The sequence below is a fragment of the Monodelphis domestica genome, chromosome 4 (assembly GCF_027887165.1).
Source record: "Monodelphis domestica isolate mMonDom1 chromosome 4, mMonDom1.pri, whole genome shotgun sequence".
Taxonomy (NCBI): domain Eukaryota; kingdom Metazoa; phylum Chordata; class Mammalia; order Didelphimorphia; family Didelphidae; genus Monodelphis; species Monodelphis domestica.
Window position 1 is genome coordinate 428,361,361 of NC_077230.1, and position 15,155 is coordinate 428,376,515.

General features: G+C 46.1%; 1 protein-coding gene across 3 annotated transcripts in view; it reads right to left on the minus strand.

The window, feature by feature from the left end:
• LOC103099392 (carcinoembryonic antigen-related cell adhesion molecule 5-like) overlaps positions 1-14,373 on the minus strand; it is a 203,353-nt gene extending 188,980 nt beyond the window's left edge. The window contains exons 1-5 of one of the 3 annotated variants that reach the window (XM_056825354.1): positions 13,949-14,373; positions 11,781-12,074; positions 7,073-7,438; positions 1,067-1,345; positions 437-691 (exon numbers count right to left, since the gene is read on the minus strand). In XM_056825354.1, coding sequence (XP_056681332.1) covers positions 437-691; positions 1,067-1,345; positions 7,073-7,438; positions 11,781-12,074; positions 13,949-14,282 — 1,528 coding nt within the window. In that variant the 5' untranslated portion in view covers positions 14,283-14,373. The other 2 variants (XM_056825355.1, XM_056825356.1) reach the window with 2 other exon arrangements.
• Positions 14,374-15,155: the final 782 nt, after the last annotated feature.

The following is a 15,155-nucleotide window of genomic DNA, read 5'->3' on the forward strand; positions in this document are numbered from 1 at the left end:
AGGAAAGAGTATGGGGCAGTCATTGAAGCTGCAGTCCTATAAGTTGGGAGACAAAAAAGGTTGTATGTCACTGGGACAGAAGAGAATAATACAATATTAATAACAAGGATGACAAAGACAACTCAAAAGCTTTTTGCATCTATCATGTAAAAAGGACTTTCTCCACATAGAATCCAATTATATACAGAGCAAAAGATTATCCATTTTTCCAGATGAAGAAATTAAGACTGAGAAAGGGGGCAACACACTTACTACACAGATAGTAAATAGGAAAGAAAGGATTCTACCCAAGTTTCATGATTCTGAGCTCACAACTCCTACCACAACAAATCGTGCCATGGGATCAGGAGGGCAGAATGTCACTTATCTCTGTTTCTCTCATGCCAGGGAAGGAGAAAGCCCAATACAAAGTTAAGGGTCCAATCCAGCTACTCACCATAGATTATAATATTCATGCTTTGGCTGTGTCTTATGCCAGTCAATGAGTTGTATGCAACACAGGTATAGTTTCCAGCATGATTTAGGGCCGCAGTAGCAGAGAATGTGCCTGAGTTGCTGACCAGTTGTCCATTTTGTAACCAAGTCAATTGGGCAGGTGGGTTACATGATTGAGCAGAACAGGTCAACTGAATATGCTCCCCTACATTGTAACGATCGGCTGCAGGGAGAATCGTCATGCTATCTGGACCATCTGGAGGAAAGAAAAGGATTCCATATTGAGATTGTGGCAGAAAGAAGGGCATCTCTTATTCTGTAACCTGTCACCAGGGAACACTGTGCCTCCCTGATCCTCCTTTGAGCTGGGAAATTCACAGCTTCTCCTCTACGAGTTTGGATCTGAACTTGGAAGATCTTAGGGTTTTCTCCAGTTCAGCACCCTGAATGTCCACCCTCCACCAGAAAGTATGACAAGACCAATCTGGGCTCCATAAAGATGAAGGGGGTTGGGAACCTCAGAGTCTACTTCTTTAGCTCTCAGAGAAGGAACTGAATTAACCTGGCCTCTAGGAACACCCCACCAGGCTATAAGCATGCACCATGTAGGAAGAAGCAATATGCTACTCACAGGCAACATCCAGAATGAATCCATCGCTATAAACATGACTAACTATGTTCACCATTTCACACATATAGGGTCCTTTGTTTTCACTTCTTGTGATTTTGGGGAGAGTGAGTGTCTTGTTATCCGGGCTCAGCCGTATCCTACCAGTACCATGTTGGACACGTTGGTTTATGTACCACGTTGTTGAGGGAAGGTAACCCGTAGCATTGCAGGTCAATGTGAAGTCATTGTTCTCCACTGCAGTATTGTTGGAGGTGACAATGTTAGGTTTGGATAATCCCACTGCGAAGAAAACAGATAGAAAATGACTTTGTTGGTTCTTTTTCTTACCTTATAACCAAGCAACTGGTTTTGAAGTGGCCTCTTTAAGACGTTGGCAAGGCTGGAGGCTGGAGACCAAGAACCTGTAATTTCAATGGCAAAGACAAAGACACCCCTTTCTCTAGAGCAGATCTCATCTCCTCCAGTCCTTAAGAAAAGTTCATCTTCAGTTCTGTGACTGACAGACATTCACATGGAGCCCAAGCCCTGGTGTTCAATCTTTCTGGGCTGAGGCAAGCTGGTCTGGGGATGACAGACCCCTTAATTAAGCACCTGGCCTTGGATTTGTGTCCTTTCTAGCTTGGCAGAACCACCAAGAGTTTGTTTCCTTGGCCTGGACTTCAAGAAGACAGGCTTCTTGCTCCATGGCTTGCTGTGGATATTGGTGGAGGCTGGGGAGGATGGACCTGAGACAGTCCATGGGGAGATTGTGCTCAGAAAGGTAAAAATTAATTTTAACTCTGAAGAGGAAAGAAAAGTAAATGCAGAGAGTGGGAATAGATCAGTTCGTATCAGGGTACAAAAAGAAAAGCCTTAGACTGGGAGTCAGGAGAGACTTGGGTTCAGGTCTACAGATTTTGAACCCACAATAACATTTCTTGTGCATAGGACTGTGTTTTGCCCCCCAAAAGTAGGTCATACCCTTTACAGAAATTTCTGGAATTCCTGCTTTGGGCTCTCCCCTTTCCTTAGGAGTTTCCTGCCCTACAAGATGAGAATGATAATATTGAAGGTAATCTTCTCCAAACTCAGATATAGTGTTAGGGTGAGAAGCTAAGCCAATGGGGACTAATTTTCCCTGAGACTTCATGGCCCAAGGGCCCATGGCCCTTTCCTTATCTCTAGTTGGCAGGGAGGCCTTGTCACTGAGTGAGATATGGGTCCCAAAATAATCTCTGGGGCATATCCAGTAGGCTTTCCAGACTTCCTTCTTGGGTCATCCTTGGCCAACTGTCTTAGGATTAATTTCCAAAGTGGAAGGAATAAGTTAGAAATATTTCACCTTCCTTGACCCTTCCTCTTGCTATTTTGGTAGAGCTTATAACTCTGTCACTTGGTCCCTATTGGGAAGTTGAGGACGAGGAAGAGTGAGCCTCCCACTTGTGTCCAGTAAAGCCAAGTGAGACTGGCCAGGAAGGTGACAAATATGATGTCAGCTAGCCACCTTTTGAAGTGTGTGAGTGTGTGTGTGTGTGTGTGTGTGTGTGTGTGTGCGTGAGAGAGAGAGAGAGAGAGAGAGAGAGAGAGAGAGAGAGAGAGAGAGAGAGAGAGAGAGAGAATATGAAGGAACAGTGACCATGCTCCTGGGCAAGAAGGCCTTGGTAGAACATTTAGGAAGGTGTCTTGATAACCCCAATGGATCTGGTGACAGGCATGACATAGTGGCATAATTCCAGACTTAAGAGTGAGAAAGGGCAGAATTCAAATCCTATCTCAGAATGTTACTGCCTGTGTGACTTAATTGCAAGTCCCTATCTATATCTCCATTTCCTCCTCTATAAAATTAAAATAATAATCTCTCCCTCATAGTGTTGTTGGATCAAATGAGACCATGTACAAAAGCTCTTTATAAATCCTCAAGTATTGCATACATGTGAGCCATTACAGTTTTAGAAGGAGGTAGGTCCCCCTTAAGTGCCTTCAAATGGAGGAAGAGAGTGATGACAAGACCCTTGGGTAATGCTCTGCTGCCCTGAGCAGGGATGAAAGGAGCAATGGAGAATGGATCAAAGAGAGTGGAGCAAGAACCAGGTCACCTGTAGAAAAGACACAACACATTATGCACTCTTGGAAACACTGGAAAGAGCCCTGGATATGAGGTCAGAAGACTCTGAGATCAAATTCCAGCTCTGCCACTTCCTACCTATGTGACCTTGGCCACATTTCTTTCCTTCTCTAGGTCTCAATCCTCATCTGTAAAGTGAAGACTATGAATTCCAGAATATCTAAGGTCCTTTTCCAGGCTAAATCAAGAATTCCATCATCACAGAATGGCAAGCACTTTTGAGACCCTCCAAACTTCCCATCATACCCTTGTGAAACTAATCAGAACTGTGGGTAGAGCTGGCCATTCTACTCCTTGAAGACATTAAGGGGCTCACTGTTATCACCCATCTCAGTCAAAGTCTGAGTCTTTTAAATGATGTTCAAAGCCGCTCCACCACCCCCCTTGAGCCATTCCACCCGTGAAGCATTCCCATGAGGAAGACTACTCCTTCCCTTTGTGAATCTTGAAATTTCTCAGACTTGTGAATGTTAAAAAATTTGGGAATTTTTATTGGGACAATTCCCTATTGGAACTATTCCCCATTTTTAAACAGTGAAGCTACTTAGATCTAAAATGTGAGAACTCTACTTGGATCAGAAATGGGAGGACCTCTACTCCAAAGGTACTTAGGACTGCTGTAGGGGAGAAAACTCCTTGCTAAACAATGAAAGTACTTAAACCCATACTTATAATGAGGCAAAAAGTTCTTTAAGCCATGCCTAGTTTTAGAAGTTATACAATAGGGTGCTAAGTACCTATAAAGGTCAGGCAACTTGTGAATTTACAAGGAGCAAAGAGGTGAAAACTTATTCAGAAGTTTTTTTCTGTTTCAAACTTACTAAAGGGATTAGTCGACTCAGTTGTGAATTCAGAATGGGCTGTCCTTTGGAAAACATCTACTGTGATTGGTAGATGTAAGAATTTAAGGGAGGTGACAAAGGAAAAAATTCCCTATATAAGGAAAAGAAAGAGTCTCTTAAAGAACAGTCAGCTGGGAACGGCTCCCTTGAAGGGTCTCTCTCGAGACTCTCTCGGGGACATTTCAGATTAAGGATTGAGTTGGTGAAGGCAGCTGAGATGGAGCTGGCCTGGTGTCACTAGAATCCTTGCTTGGACAGATATTGTGGTGAGTGATTAAGGACTGACTGATCTTTTCTCTTAGGGCTTAGGCCTGGGGTGGCCAGGACTGACCAGGGCCAGCTTATCCCTTTCTCATTATTCCCTCTTTTTCTTTCTTTCTTTCTTTAATTCCTCATTGTATTAATTAATTAAAATCTCTATAAAACCCAGTTGACTTGGGTATATTTGAATAATTGGGAATATTTCCCTGGTGACCACTTTATATATTGATTTTAAAACAAGATACTGTAGTGAAAACATATTTTCTGTGGTCACAATTTACTCACCCACTTTTATATCTACTACAATTTATATCTTCCACTATTTTAATCACTACAGTTTATAGCTTTCAACCATTTTAACTCTCACAGTTTATGGCATCCACTCTTTTAAATCTGACACCATCCATGTCATGTACTCTGACCAAAGTATATGTTATATAAGTATATATATATATATATATATATATATATATATATATATATATATACACATATATATATATAAACACATATATATATATATATATACTAAGTATATAGAGACACCAAAAGACTATCTGCCTCTGAGTCATGCCCCTTGTCCATCCCCTTCAGGTCTTGGATCATGGCTCCTAGGATCAGAGGGTAACAGACTCAGAGCTGACAGGGACCATCTAGAATGCTGGCTCTTCACCTTTTTGGTCTCATAGACCCCTTGGGCAGTCAGTGCCCATGGACTAAGCCTTCTCTGAATCATGATTTTTAAATTCCCAAAATGAAACACAAAGAATTCCAGAGGAAACCAGAAGTTGATGCAAATAAAGGTAAGTTTCCCCATTTCCATTTCTGGATTCCCCAAATCTGAGAAGTCCTGATCTAGCCTAATGCCCTTGTCATAGGGGAAAACCAAGGCCTGGGCTTGTAACCTGTCTGTGATCAGATGACAAAGCACAGCTGGCTTTGCACTCAGGGCCCCTGACTCCAAGATGGCTCTCTTCCCCCTCTCAGAAAGTTGCTCCAAGTTCAGACTTTAAGTGAGTAGCCCAATGCTATGCATCTGATGTCTTAGATGGGACTTGATCTCTGGACTCCGTATGCCTGAATTCCTTGGTCTTTCACTATATAAGCGGCCTTTCTAAAGCCTCAATTGCATATGATCAAATGACAGAAATGTGTATTTTTAAAAAGAAGAAATCCCAGAAATATCCAGGCAAAAAGTACAGTGTGGCCTTCTGTAACTCAGGCCTTTCCTGGAAGGTCTCTGAGGCTCCTTCCCACTCTTGCTGAATTCAGTGGTCAAAATGCCAGCCAAAAGGGAGCACCAAGTTAAAGAAGAGGCAGGAGAGAAGATGGCGGCAAGATTTCCCTGGGAGTTCACTCATCATGGATCCTCTTCCCGACCTCTTGACTCAGACCTGTGAATGTTCCTAGGTCCTTCCTCCCCCAGTCTCATCTGCTCAGGAGGTGAAGGACAGAAGAGGGCTGGAGATGAGCAGCAGGGCCCTCCTCAAACACTGGCTCCTGCCACAGATGATTCCCAGGACAATTCCCATGGGCAAACCATGGAAGAAGCCTGGATGTACCAGACAGCCAGTCACCACCCCACTAAGCCACCCAGATCATGCCCCCTTCAGGGCTGGAAGTCTCATCATGGGGACTCTGAGATTCTTTGCTTCTTTGTCCCACCCAGATCTGGTTAGAGATCCCCACTGGATCATTCTGGGTCAATGGCCAGCTAGTCTCTGCTTAAAGATTCCCAATGCTGAGTAGTCACTATCTCCTGAGATAATCCTCAGTGGTGGGAAGAACCTAGGTGATGCGTGAATGGAATGTTGGACTTGGAGGTCAGGAAGGCCCAAATTCGAATTCTGCCTCAGCTATTTCCTAGCTCTGGGCCTCTGGCCAAGTCCCTTAATCCCTTTTGGTCTCCTTTTCCTCCATGATAAAAAATGGTCCCTACAGCACAGAGTCTTTGGGAGAATCAAATGAAATCTGCTTCACAGGGCCCTTTGCTCACCTTCAGGCACTCCAGAAATGTTAGCTAGTGTGGCCAGCTTTCCGAATTAGAAAAGCCACCCCCCCTCTGGAGCCTTAAGTGACCTCTTTGCTCCCCTCATTGCATGGCATTTGTCTCTTCCTCCAGCTGAGACCTCAGTGGGAGCAGCTGTGACCCTCTGCCCAGTCTGTCCCTTCAGAGAAGCCTGGGCCCCCCAGCTTGGCCTTTCCTCTAGAACCTGCAGGGAATACAGGTGTTCTCCCTCGGGGGTCCCTCTCACAGCACTGGGAGCCTGAGGGTGGGGACTGGCCTCTAGAAGGTCCCAGAAACCAAAGCAGCCCCTCCTCTGGCCCCTGTGGAGTAGGTGGTCTGGCCCTGCCCTCTGAGCCCTGCAGGGCAGGCCTGGAGTGTCTGGCCTCTCCCTGCCCCACCAAGCTGCCCCAGCCTCCTGGGCTTTTAGAGGTCTGAGTGCAGAGAACTTCAGGAAGAGGTTGTTGTCCCCAGGCCCAACAGGAGGGGACCAGGGGCCTTCCTAGGCCCTCGGGGCCTCACCCAAGCTTCCTAGCATGGACTGGGGGAGGCAGGAGCAAGAAAGCAGTTAGCTCTGCAGCCAGGGCCCTCTGAGCTCTCTGGGGCTCTCTGGGGCTGCCAGGCAGGAAGCCAGGAGTTCGGGAGTCTCCCCTCCTCAGGCTCCTTCCTGTGGGAGGGGGTCAGGCTGGGGCTTCTTCCTGCTCCCTGGAAAAGGAGGGTGGGGAGGAGTCGGAACCCAGACAGGGAGAGGCTGTTAGAACAACTGCAGGGCCCGTGGGTAGGGCAGCACTTACCATACACCTTCAGTGGGGCTCCTGCTTCAGGTCTGTCCAGAGTCCACCTATCTTTGATGATCTGTACTTCATAGTAACCAGAGTCATTGACGAGGAGGTTGGGGAAAAACATGGTGCCATTATGGTATACCCTCTGCCGAATGTTGGTCTCTAACTGTCTTCTATTATAAGTACTGTATGTCACGATATGTTTCCTGCTGGGTTGCTGAGCTGATGTCTTATAGTACCAATTATACATAACAGGAGTCCCCGAGTACCCCAGGATACGAAAGGTGACGCTTAAGCCTTGTGTCCCAAGGGGTGGCTCTACTTCAACTGTGATATCTTGAGCAGACGTTGGCTGGATCCAGCAGCTGAGGATGGTGGCTGAGGGGAGGAAGGGGGCAGAGAGAGGTCAGCACATCCCCTGCCCTCCTGGCAGACCCCGATCCCAGAGCTGTCCCCAGGCTCAGGGGTGCTGCCAAGCCGACCCCAGAGTCTGTCTGGGCATTCCTGTGCCCACACGTCCGTCTGTCTGGCCCGGCCTCCACAGGGGATCTCAGAGGTCGGCCTGGGACCCCTCTGAGGCTCGCTCTGAGCACCTGATTCAGAAAGGGCCTGCCAGGGTGGTGGGCGAGACACCGAAGGGAGAAACGAATCACTTAACAGGTGCTTCCCAGTTGGGGAATCGAGTCTCAGAGCTGGATAGTGTATGATTGAAAATCTTCTTCCCTAAAAAAAGAACTACATATCCTAGAGCCCACTGACTTCCTGTCATTATGTACTTACTGTAGACAGAGGATAAAGGGCCTGGGATTTGGAGGCTCCTTCTCTCTGATGTAGAATCAACATTGATGGTGGTTGAGTGGGGTTGACTAAAAAATGGCTCGCCATCAATGTAAAAGTTAAAATTAAATCTCAATAATAATATTATATTTTAAGAGATTTATTAATAATCATTAGAAATCAAGGAATAAAGAAGTTACAAAATAAAGACCACGTGCCCATGGCTGGTTAGCCAGTTTTTAGTCAATCTCACTCACCACCATCAATGCTTATTCTAAATCAAAGAGAGGGAGCCTCCAAAGCCCAGGCCCTTTATCCTCTGTCTATAGGAAGTACTAATGACAGGAAGTCAGTGGGCTCTTAGGACATGTAATTCTTTTTTTTTTTTTAAATATATTTTATTTTATCATTTCCAAGCATTATTCGTTAAAGACATAGATCATTTTCTTTTCCTCCCCCCCCCACCCCCCATAGCCGACGCGTAAGTCCACTGGGCATTAGATGTTTTCTTGATTTGAACCCATTGCTTTGTTGATAGTATTTGCATTAGAGTGTTCATTTAGAGTCTATCCTCTGTCATGTCCCCTCAACCTCTGTATTCAGGCAGTTGCTTTTTCTCGGTGTTTCCACTCCCATAGTTTATCCTTTGCTTATGAATGGTGTTTTTTTCTCCTGGATCCCTGTAAGTTGTTCAGGGACATTACACCGCCACTAATGGAGAAGTCCATTACGTTCGATTATACCACAGTGTATTAGTCTCTGTGTACAATGTTCTCCTGGTTCTGCTCCTCTCGCTCTGCATCACTTCCTGGAGGTTGTTCCAGTCTCCATGGAACTTCTCCACTTTATTATTCCTTTTAGCACAATAGTACTCCATCACCAACATATACCACAGTTTGTTCAGCCATTCCCCAATTGAGGGGCATCCCCTCGTTTTCCAGTTTTGGGCCACCACAAAGAGCGCAGCTATGAATATTTTTGTACAAGTCTTTGTGTCCATTATCTCTTTGGGGTACAGACCCAGCAGTGCTATGGCTGGGTCAAAGGGTAGATATTCTTTTAGCACCCTTTGGGCATAGTTCCAAATTGCCCTCCAGAATGGTTGGATCAGTTCACAGCTCCACCAGCAATGAATTAATGTCCCTATTTTGCCACACCCCCTCCAGCATTCATTACTTTCCTTTGCTGTTATGTTAGCCAATCTGCTAGGTGTGAGGTGATACCTCAGAGTTGTTTTGATTTGCATCTCTCTGATTATAAGAGATGTAGAACACTTCTTCATGTGCTTGTTAATAGTTTTGATTTCTTTATCTGAGAACTGCCTATCCATTTCCCTTGCCCATTTATCAATTGGAGAATGGCTTGATTTTTTCTACAATTGATTTAGCTCATTATAAATATGAGTAATTAAACCTTTGTCAGAGGTTTCTATGAAGATTTTTTCCCAATTTGTTGTTTCCCTTCTGATTTTAGTTATATTGGTTTTGTTTGTACAAAAGCTTTTTAGTTTGATGTAGTCAAAATTATTTATTTTACATTTTGTGATTCTTTCTATATCTTGCTTGGTTTTAAAGCCTTTCCCCTCCCAAAGGTCTGACATGTATACTATTCTGTGTTTACCCAATTTACTTATGGTTTCCTTCTTTATGTTTAAGTCACTCACCCATTTTGAATTTATCTTGGTGTAGGGTGTGAGGTGTTGATCTATTCCTAGTCTCTCCCACACTGTCTTCCAATTTTCCCAGCAGTTTTTATCGAATAGTGGATTTTTGTCCCAAAAGCTGGGATCTTTGGGTTTATCATATACTGTCTTGCTGAGGTCGCTTTCCCCCAGTCTATTCCACTGATCTTCCTTTCTGTTTCTTAGCCAGTACGAAATTGTTTTGATGACTGCTGCTTTGTAATATAGTTTTAGGTCAGGGACTGCAAGGCCCCCATCATATGTGTTTTTTTTCATTATTTCCCTGGATATCCTTGATCTTTTGTTCTTCCAAATGAACTTTGTTATGGTTTTTTCTAAATCAGTGAAGAAGTATTTTGGTAGTTCAATGGGTATGGCACTAAATAGATAAATAAGTTTGGGTAGGATGGTCATTTTTATTATATTGGCTCGTCCTATCCATGAGCAGTTAATGTTTTTCCATTTGTTCAAGTCTAGTTTTAGTTGTGTGGCGAGTGTTTTGTAGTTGTGTTCATATAGTTCCCGTGTTTGTCTTGGGAGGTAGATTCCTAGGTATTTTATTTTGTCTAAGGTGATTTTGAATGGGATTTCTCTTTCTAGTTCTTGCTGCTGAGCTGTGTTGGAGATATATAGAAAAGCTGATGATTTATGTGGGTTTATTTTGTATCCTGCAACTTGGCTAAATTTGTTGATTATTTCAATTAGCTTTTTGGTTGAATCTCTAGGATTCTTTAAGTAGACCATCATGTCATCCGCAAAGAGTGATAACTTGGTCTCCTCCTTGCCTATTTTGATGCCTTCAATTCCTTTATCTTCTCTAATTGCTACTGCTAGTGTTTCTAGTACAATGTCAAATAGTAGAGGTGATAATGGGCATCCTTGTTTCACTCCTGATCTTATTGGGAATGCATCTAGTTTATCCCCATTGCAGATGATATTAGCTGTTGGTTTTAGATATATACTGTTTATCATTTTTAGGAATGACCCTTCTATTCCTATGCTTTCTAGTGTTTTTAATAGGAATGGGTGTTGTATTTTATCAAAGGCTTTTTCTGCATCTATTGAAATAATCATGTGATTCTTGCTAGTTTGCTTGTTGATGTGGTCAATTATGTGGATGGTTTTCCTAATGTTGAACCAGCCCTGCATCCCTGGTATGAATCCTACTTGATCATGGTGAATGATCCTTCTGATCACTTGCTGGAGTCTTTTTGCTAGTATCCTATTTAAGATTTTTGCATCTATATTCATTAGGGAGATTGGCCTATAGTTTTCTTTCTCTGTTTTTGACCTCCCTGGTTTTGGAATCAGTACCATGTTTGTGTCGTAAAAGGAGTTTGGTAGAACTCCCTCTTTGCTTATTATGTCAAATAGTTTGTATAGTATTGGGGTTAACTGTTCTCTGAATGTTTGATAGAATTCACAGGTGAATCCATCAGGCCCTGGGGACTTTTTCTTAGGAAGTTCTTTGATGGCTTGTTGGATTTCAATTTCTGATATGGGATTATTTAGGAATTCTATTTCCTCTTCTGTTAGTCTAGGCAGTTTGTATTTTTGTATATATTCATCCATTTCTCCTAAATTGGTGTATTTATTGCCATATAATTGGGCAAAGTAATTTCTAATCATTGCCTTAATTTCCTCCTCATTGGAGGTGCTGTCCCCCTTTTCATCTTTAATGCTGTGAGTAATTCTTTTTTTTAAGGTAACAGATTTTCAATCATACAACAGGACCTTCCAGATCAATGAATCCAATATGGCCAATTCACAGACTAAGACTTGAGGTCCAAACAAATAACAGCTGGGGCAGGTATTAAGCAGCAAATAGCAAGGGCAGCCTCAGACCCAGATCTTCTGGCTCCAGCCCAGGGAGGGCATTTCCCACTAAACCCCAGGGCATTGGAAGGCCCACAGTTGTGATCCCCAGCCTGGCTAGGAGGAAGGTGATGCTCAATGGCAAACATTAGCTAAGAGAGGTAAGGGACCTGTCCAGGGTCACTCAGGTAATTGAAAGGAGAGCTGCCTTCTCTAGATACAACACAGCCTTGGCCTCTTCAGTTTACCTGGCTCTGGGGCAGGGCTCTGGGGCTTCTTACTTTCTCCCCTGCCCCTGCAGGGTGTCACACATCTGCAGAGTGTCTCCTGGGACTGGCCTCCCTGCTGGGCCTTGGGTGGCTCCCCTTGTCTCTAGGTGGGCCAGAATCCCCCAGGCTCCCCCTCCTCCTCCTCCTCCTCTGGGCCCCAGCAGAGCAGGCATCTCACCTGTGATGATCAGGAGCCCCTTCCAGGAGCTGCCCCTACTCTGTGAGGCTTTTGAGGGCCTCTCCATTGGTCTGCACTGCTCATCAGGTGTCACTGCCTCTCTCCTTCTCAGGAATCTCTGTTCTCCTACCCAGTAAGGTGTCTCATCCTTGGGTGTCTCCCTGGAGCTGTCTCTGCTGCTCTCCAGGCTAACGACTGTGTGGCTGCTCCAGAGCCTGTCTCTGTCTCTGTGGAGGCTGCTTCCCCTGCTCCAGAGGACTGGGAACTTTCTCTTCAGGACTGGAGCTCTTCTATCTGCCAGGATCACAGGGGCCCCACAGGGCACAGACTTGGCCTCTCACTTTCCCCTCCTCCCCTCTCCCCTCCTCTTTCTTCCCCTCCCAGAGGCTCTGGCCTCCTGCCTCTCCTGGGGAGCCCCTCCCACTGTCCCTGGAGTGCTTTTGTGCCCAGGGGGAGCCTGGTCACTCAGGATGACCCACAGTCCTCTTTGCTGACCTCCTGCCTTCTTTCCCTCCCAGAGTACTGATTCTTTGCATCCCACAAAGAGCCCAGAGATCAGGACCAGAGGCAGTGTGCTTGGACCCTGTCTGGGGCTTCCAGGATGCTGACTGCTGAGCCTCCCTGCCATCCCCTATCAGGCCAGGCCAGTGCCCTGTCCTTTGCTCAGCCATTCACTGTGGCTTCTGGGGATGCCCTGGCACTGGAGAGTGGGAGCAGGGAAGGAGGGAGACTAAAGTAGACAGAAGACGGCCCCCTCTTCCTGTCCCCACTTTCTCTCTCCCCAATGCCTCCTTCTGGGGACTCAGCCAATGGGGGTGGGGCTGGGGCTGGAGCCTAGGAGGTGGGAGATCAACTCTAGCCTTTGGGACCTTGGACAGCACTTAACATCTCTGTCCTTCAGTTGCATTTGTCTATTCCTGCCTCCATGTTGAGTTTCTGGGCAAAGATCCTAGAGTGTCTGCTGTGTCCTTCTCCAGCTCATTTTATAGATGAGGAAACTGAGGCCAGCTGGGTGAAGTGACTTGCTCAGGGTCCCACAGCTAGGAAGTGTCTGAGGTCACCTTTGAAGTCTTGAAGTGAGTCTTCCTGACTCTCCAGGCCTGGTACTCTCTCCAGGGAGCCACAGAGATGCCCACTTAAACTCTCTGCCTCAGTTTCTCTGACTATAAGGTTGGCCAGACAACAACAGTATCTGCCTCCCATATGGGTGTGAGGAGCAAAGGAGACAGTAGTTGTCAGTCATTTAGCACAGTCAAGGGGGGTCCCTAGTCAGGCCCCTTTGGGAGGAGGGAGTGCTGTGGGCCAGGAGGTGGAGGCCACCCAGAGAGCCAGGGATGGGCGTAGGCTGAGATTGAGAGAGTCGGGAAGGTCTGAGGCAACTTTGATTAGCTTAGTGAGCCCCCAAACCTCCTTGTAAGGGCCCACTAAGGGCTGGGCCACAAGGACAGGGAGCTTCCCTGCTCTCCAGGAGCTCCCGTCCAATGAAGGAGCCAGAAGGCAGCCAGCTCTGTACAAGGAGCTGAGCGGAGGACAAGCTGCAGAAAATGGCAGAGGGGAGGCAGCAGTAGGAGGGAGAGCAGGAGAGGCTCAGGCTGGAAGGTGGGATCTGAGCTGGGCCTTGATGGAAGGCAGGAGGCAAAGAGGAAGAGGGAGGCACCAGCTCAGTGGATTCCACAGGCATGGAGCCAGGCACTGAACAGAGGAGCAACGGAGGAAAAGTCTACTAAAAAGGATGAGTTTCTGCCACCAGCCAGCCCTGAGCCTGCCAGGCCAGCCAGCATCTTCCAGGAAAAGGAGGAACCTGACCCTCAGAGTGGACAAGTGACCATTCACATTTCCAGAGATACCCAGCTATTACCTGTTTTAGGAGAGTTTTGAACCCAATGCTTTTAACTCCAAGTCTGGAGATTTCGCTATTGGGTCCTGCTGTCTCACCCAATAAAATCCAGCTTTCAAGGCTCTCCTTCAGTCTGGCCCCAGCTGATCTTCCCTGCCTCATCTTCCCTTACTGTCCTCCAAAAACTCTAAGCCCCAGGAAAGGTGGGTTATTGTCCATCTGCTCCTTTACATTCTTTACATCCCATTAGAGAGAAGGATCCCCCTTTGACATGGGGTGAAGGGGTGGGAGACAAAGAGGGGGATATAAGGAGGGGCAGTCTGGTCAGTACCTGCTCGTTTTTCCCTTCCATATGGTGACCGACCTTTCTTGGCCTTTCTTTTTGCTAGCCCTGTTGCCTTCCTTCTTGTAGGACAAGTGTTGGAGGGATGATGGTTGGTGTTATGCAAATGGTGGGAGTGAGTGTGGGGTTGGGCATGGGATGAGGAGTGATGGCTACTGCAGTGTGCTGTCCTGTTACCAGTCCTGGGTGGACTAGGGCTGGGACTGGCGCTGTGACTGCAGCTCCAGCTTCGGCTTTGGCTTCCACTGCGGCTTGGACATGGATTCTGTTGCCTATTTATGTTTTGCTTCTGGGTCTGAGCAGCAAGGAGCCCCTGCATCATTGGCAGCCATGAAGGCACATGGAGCTCAAAGTCCACCTTCCTCCTCTCCTTGTCTGATCTGGTCTGGCTTTCCCAGAACCATGTCTACAGACCCTGAGTTATACAGGTAGGGGCCACTGTTAGCCAGGACAGAGGGCTCGATTGTGATGTCAATGGCACAGTGGAGGTAGGGAACAGGCAGGTGGTGTGATGGCAGAGGGAAAGTGCTATGGCTCAGAGGATGGGAAATAATGGAGAGAAAAAGACGCCTGTCCCAAAGGTTGTGATTTGAACAAAGGAGTAAGTGAAGGGGCTGCTTTTTCTGGTACTGAGAACTACCAGACCGTTTTGTCTTGCTGATGCCTCCTAAGACTCTCCAGGTTGATGTCTCTCCCCTCTTGCCTCACTGAAAGTCACCTGCTTGTGGACCCCACTGCATATCCTGGGACCCTGCCATCCATGTTTTTCCCGCACCCTTGGGGGATATTTGAGCCTTTCCATTTGACCTTATAGCAGAGTGTGGCTTCTCTGAGTGTATGGACTTCTGCCTTCTTTGTAGCCTTTCACATTAACCTCTCTCTGAACCTTAGTTTCTCATATTAAAGGAATCTAAAAGTTTCTTATGACTTTTAAGCTCCATGGTGCCTAGCGTCATTTGCCTCAGTTTCTCCACCATTAAAATATCATGAAGTTTGTTCTTTCTTCCCTCCCTGGCAAAAACAATTTCAATGTTTCCCTTTATTAGGCAAAAGAATGAGTAATTGTTATAATAAATTCCTGGTTAAGAGTCAGGAAGACCTACATGCAAGTCTCAGACATTTACTGTATATCCCAGGGAGTCCATCACTTCCCCCTGTTTACTTTCAGTTTCCTCATGTGCTAAATGAGCTGGAG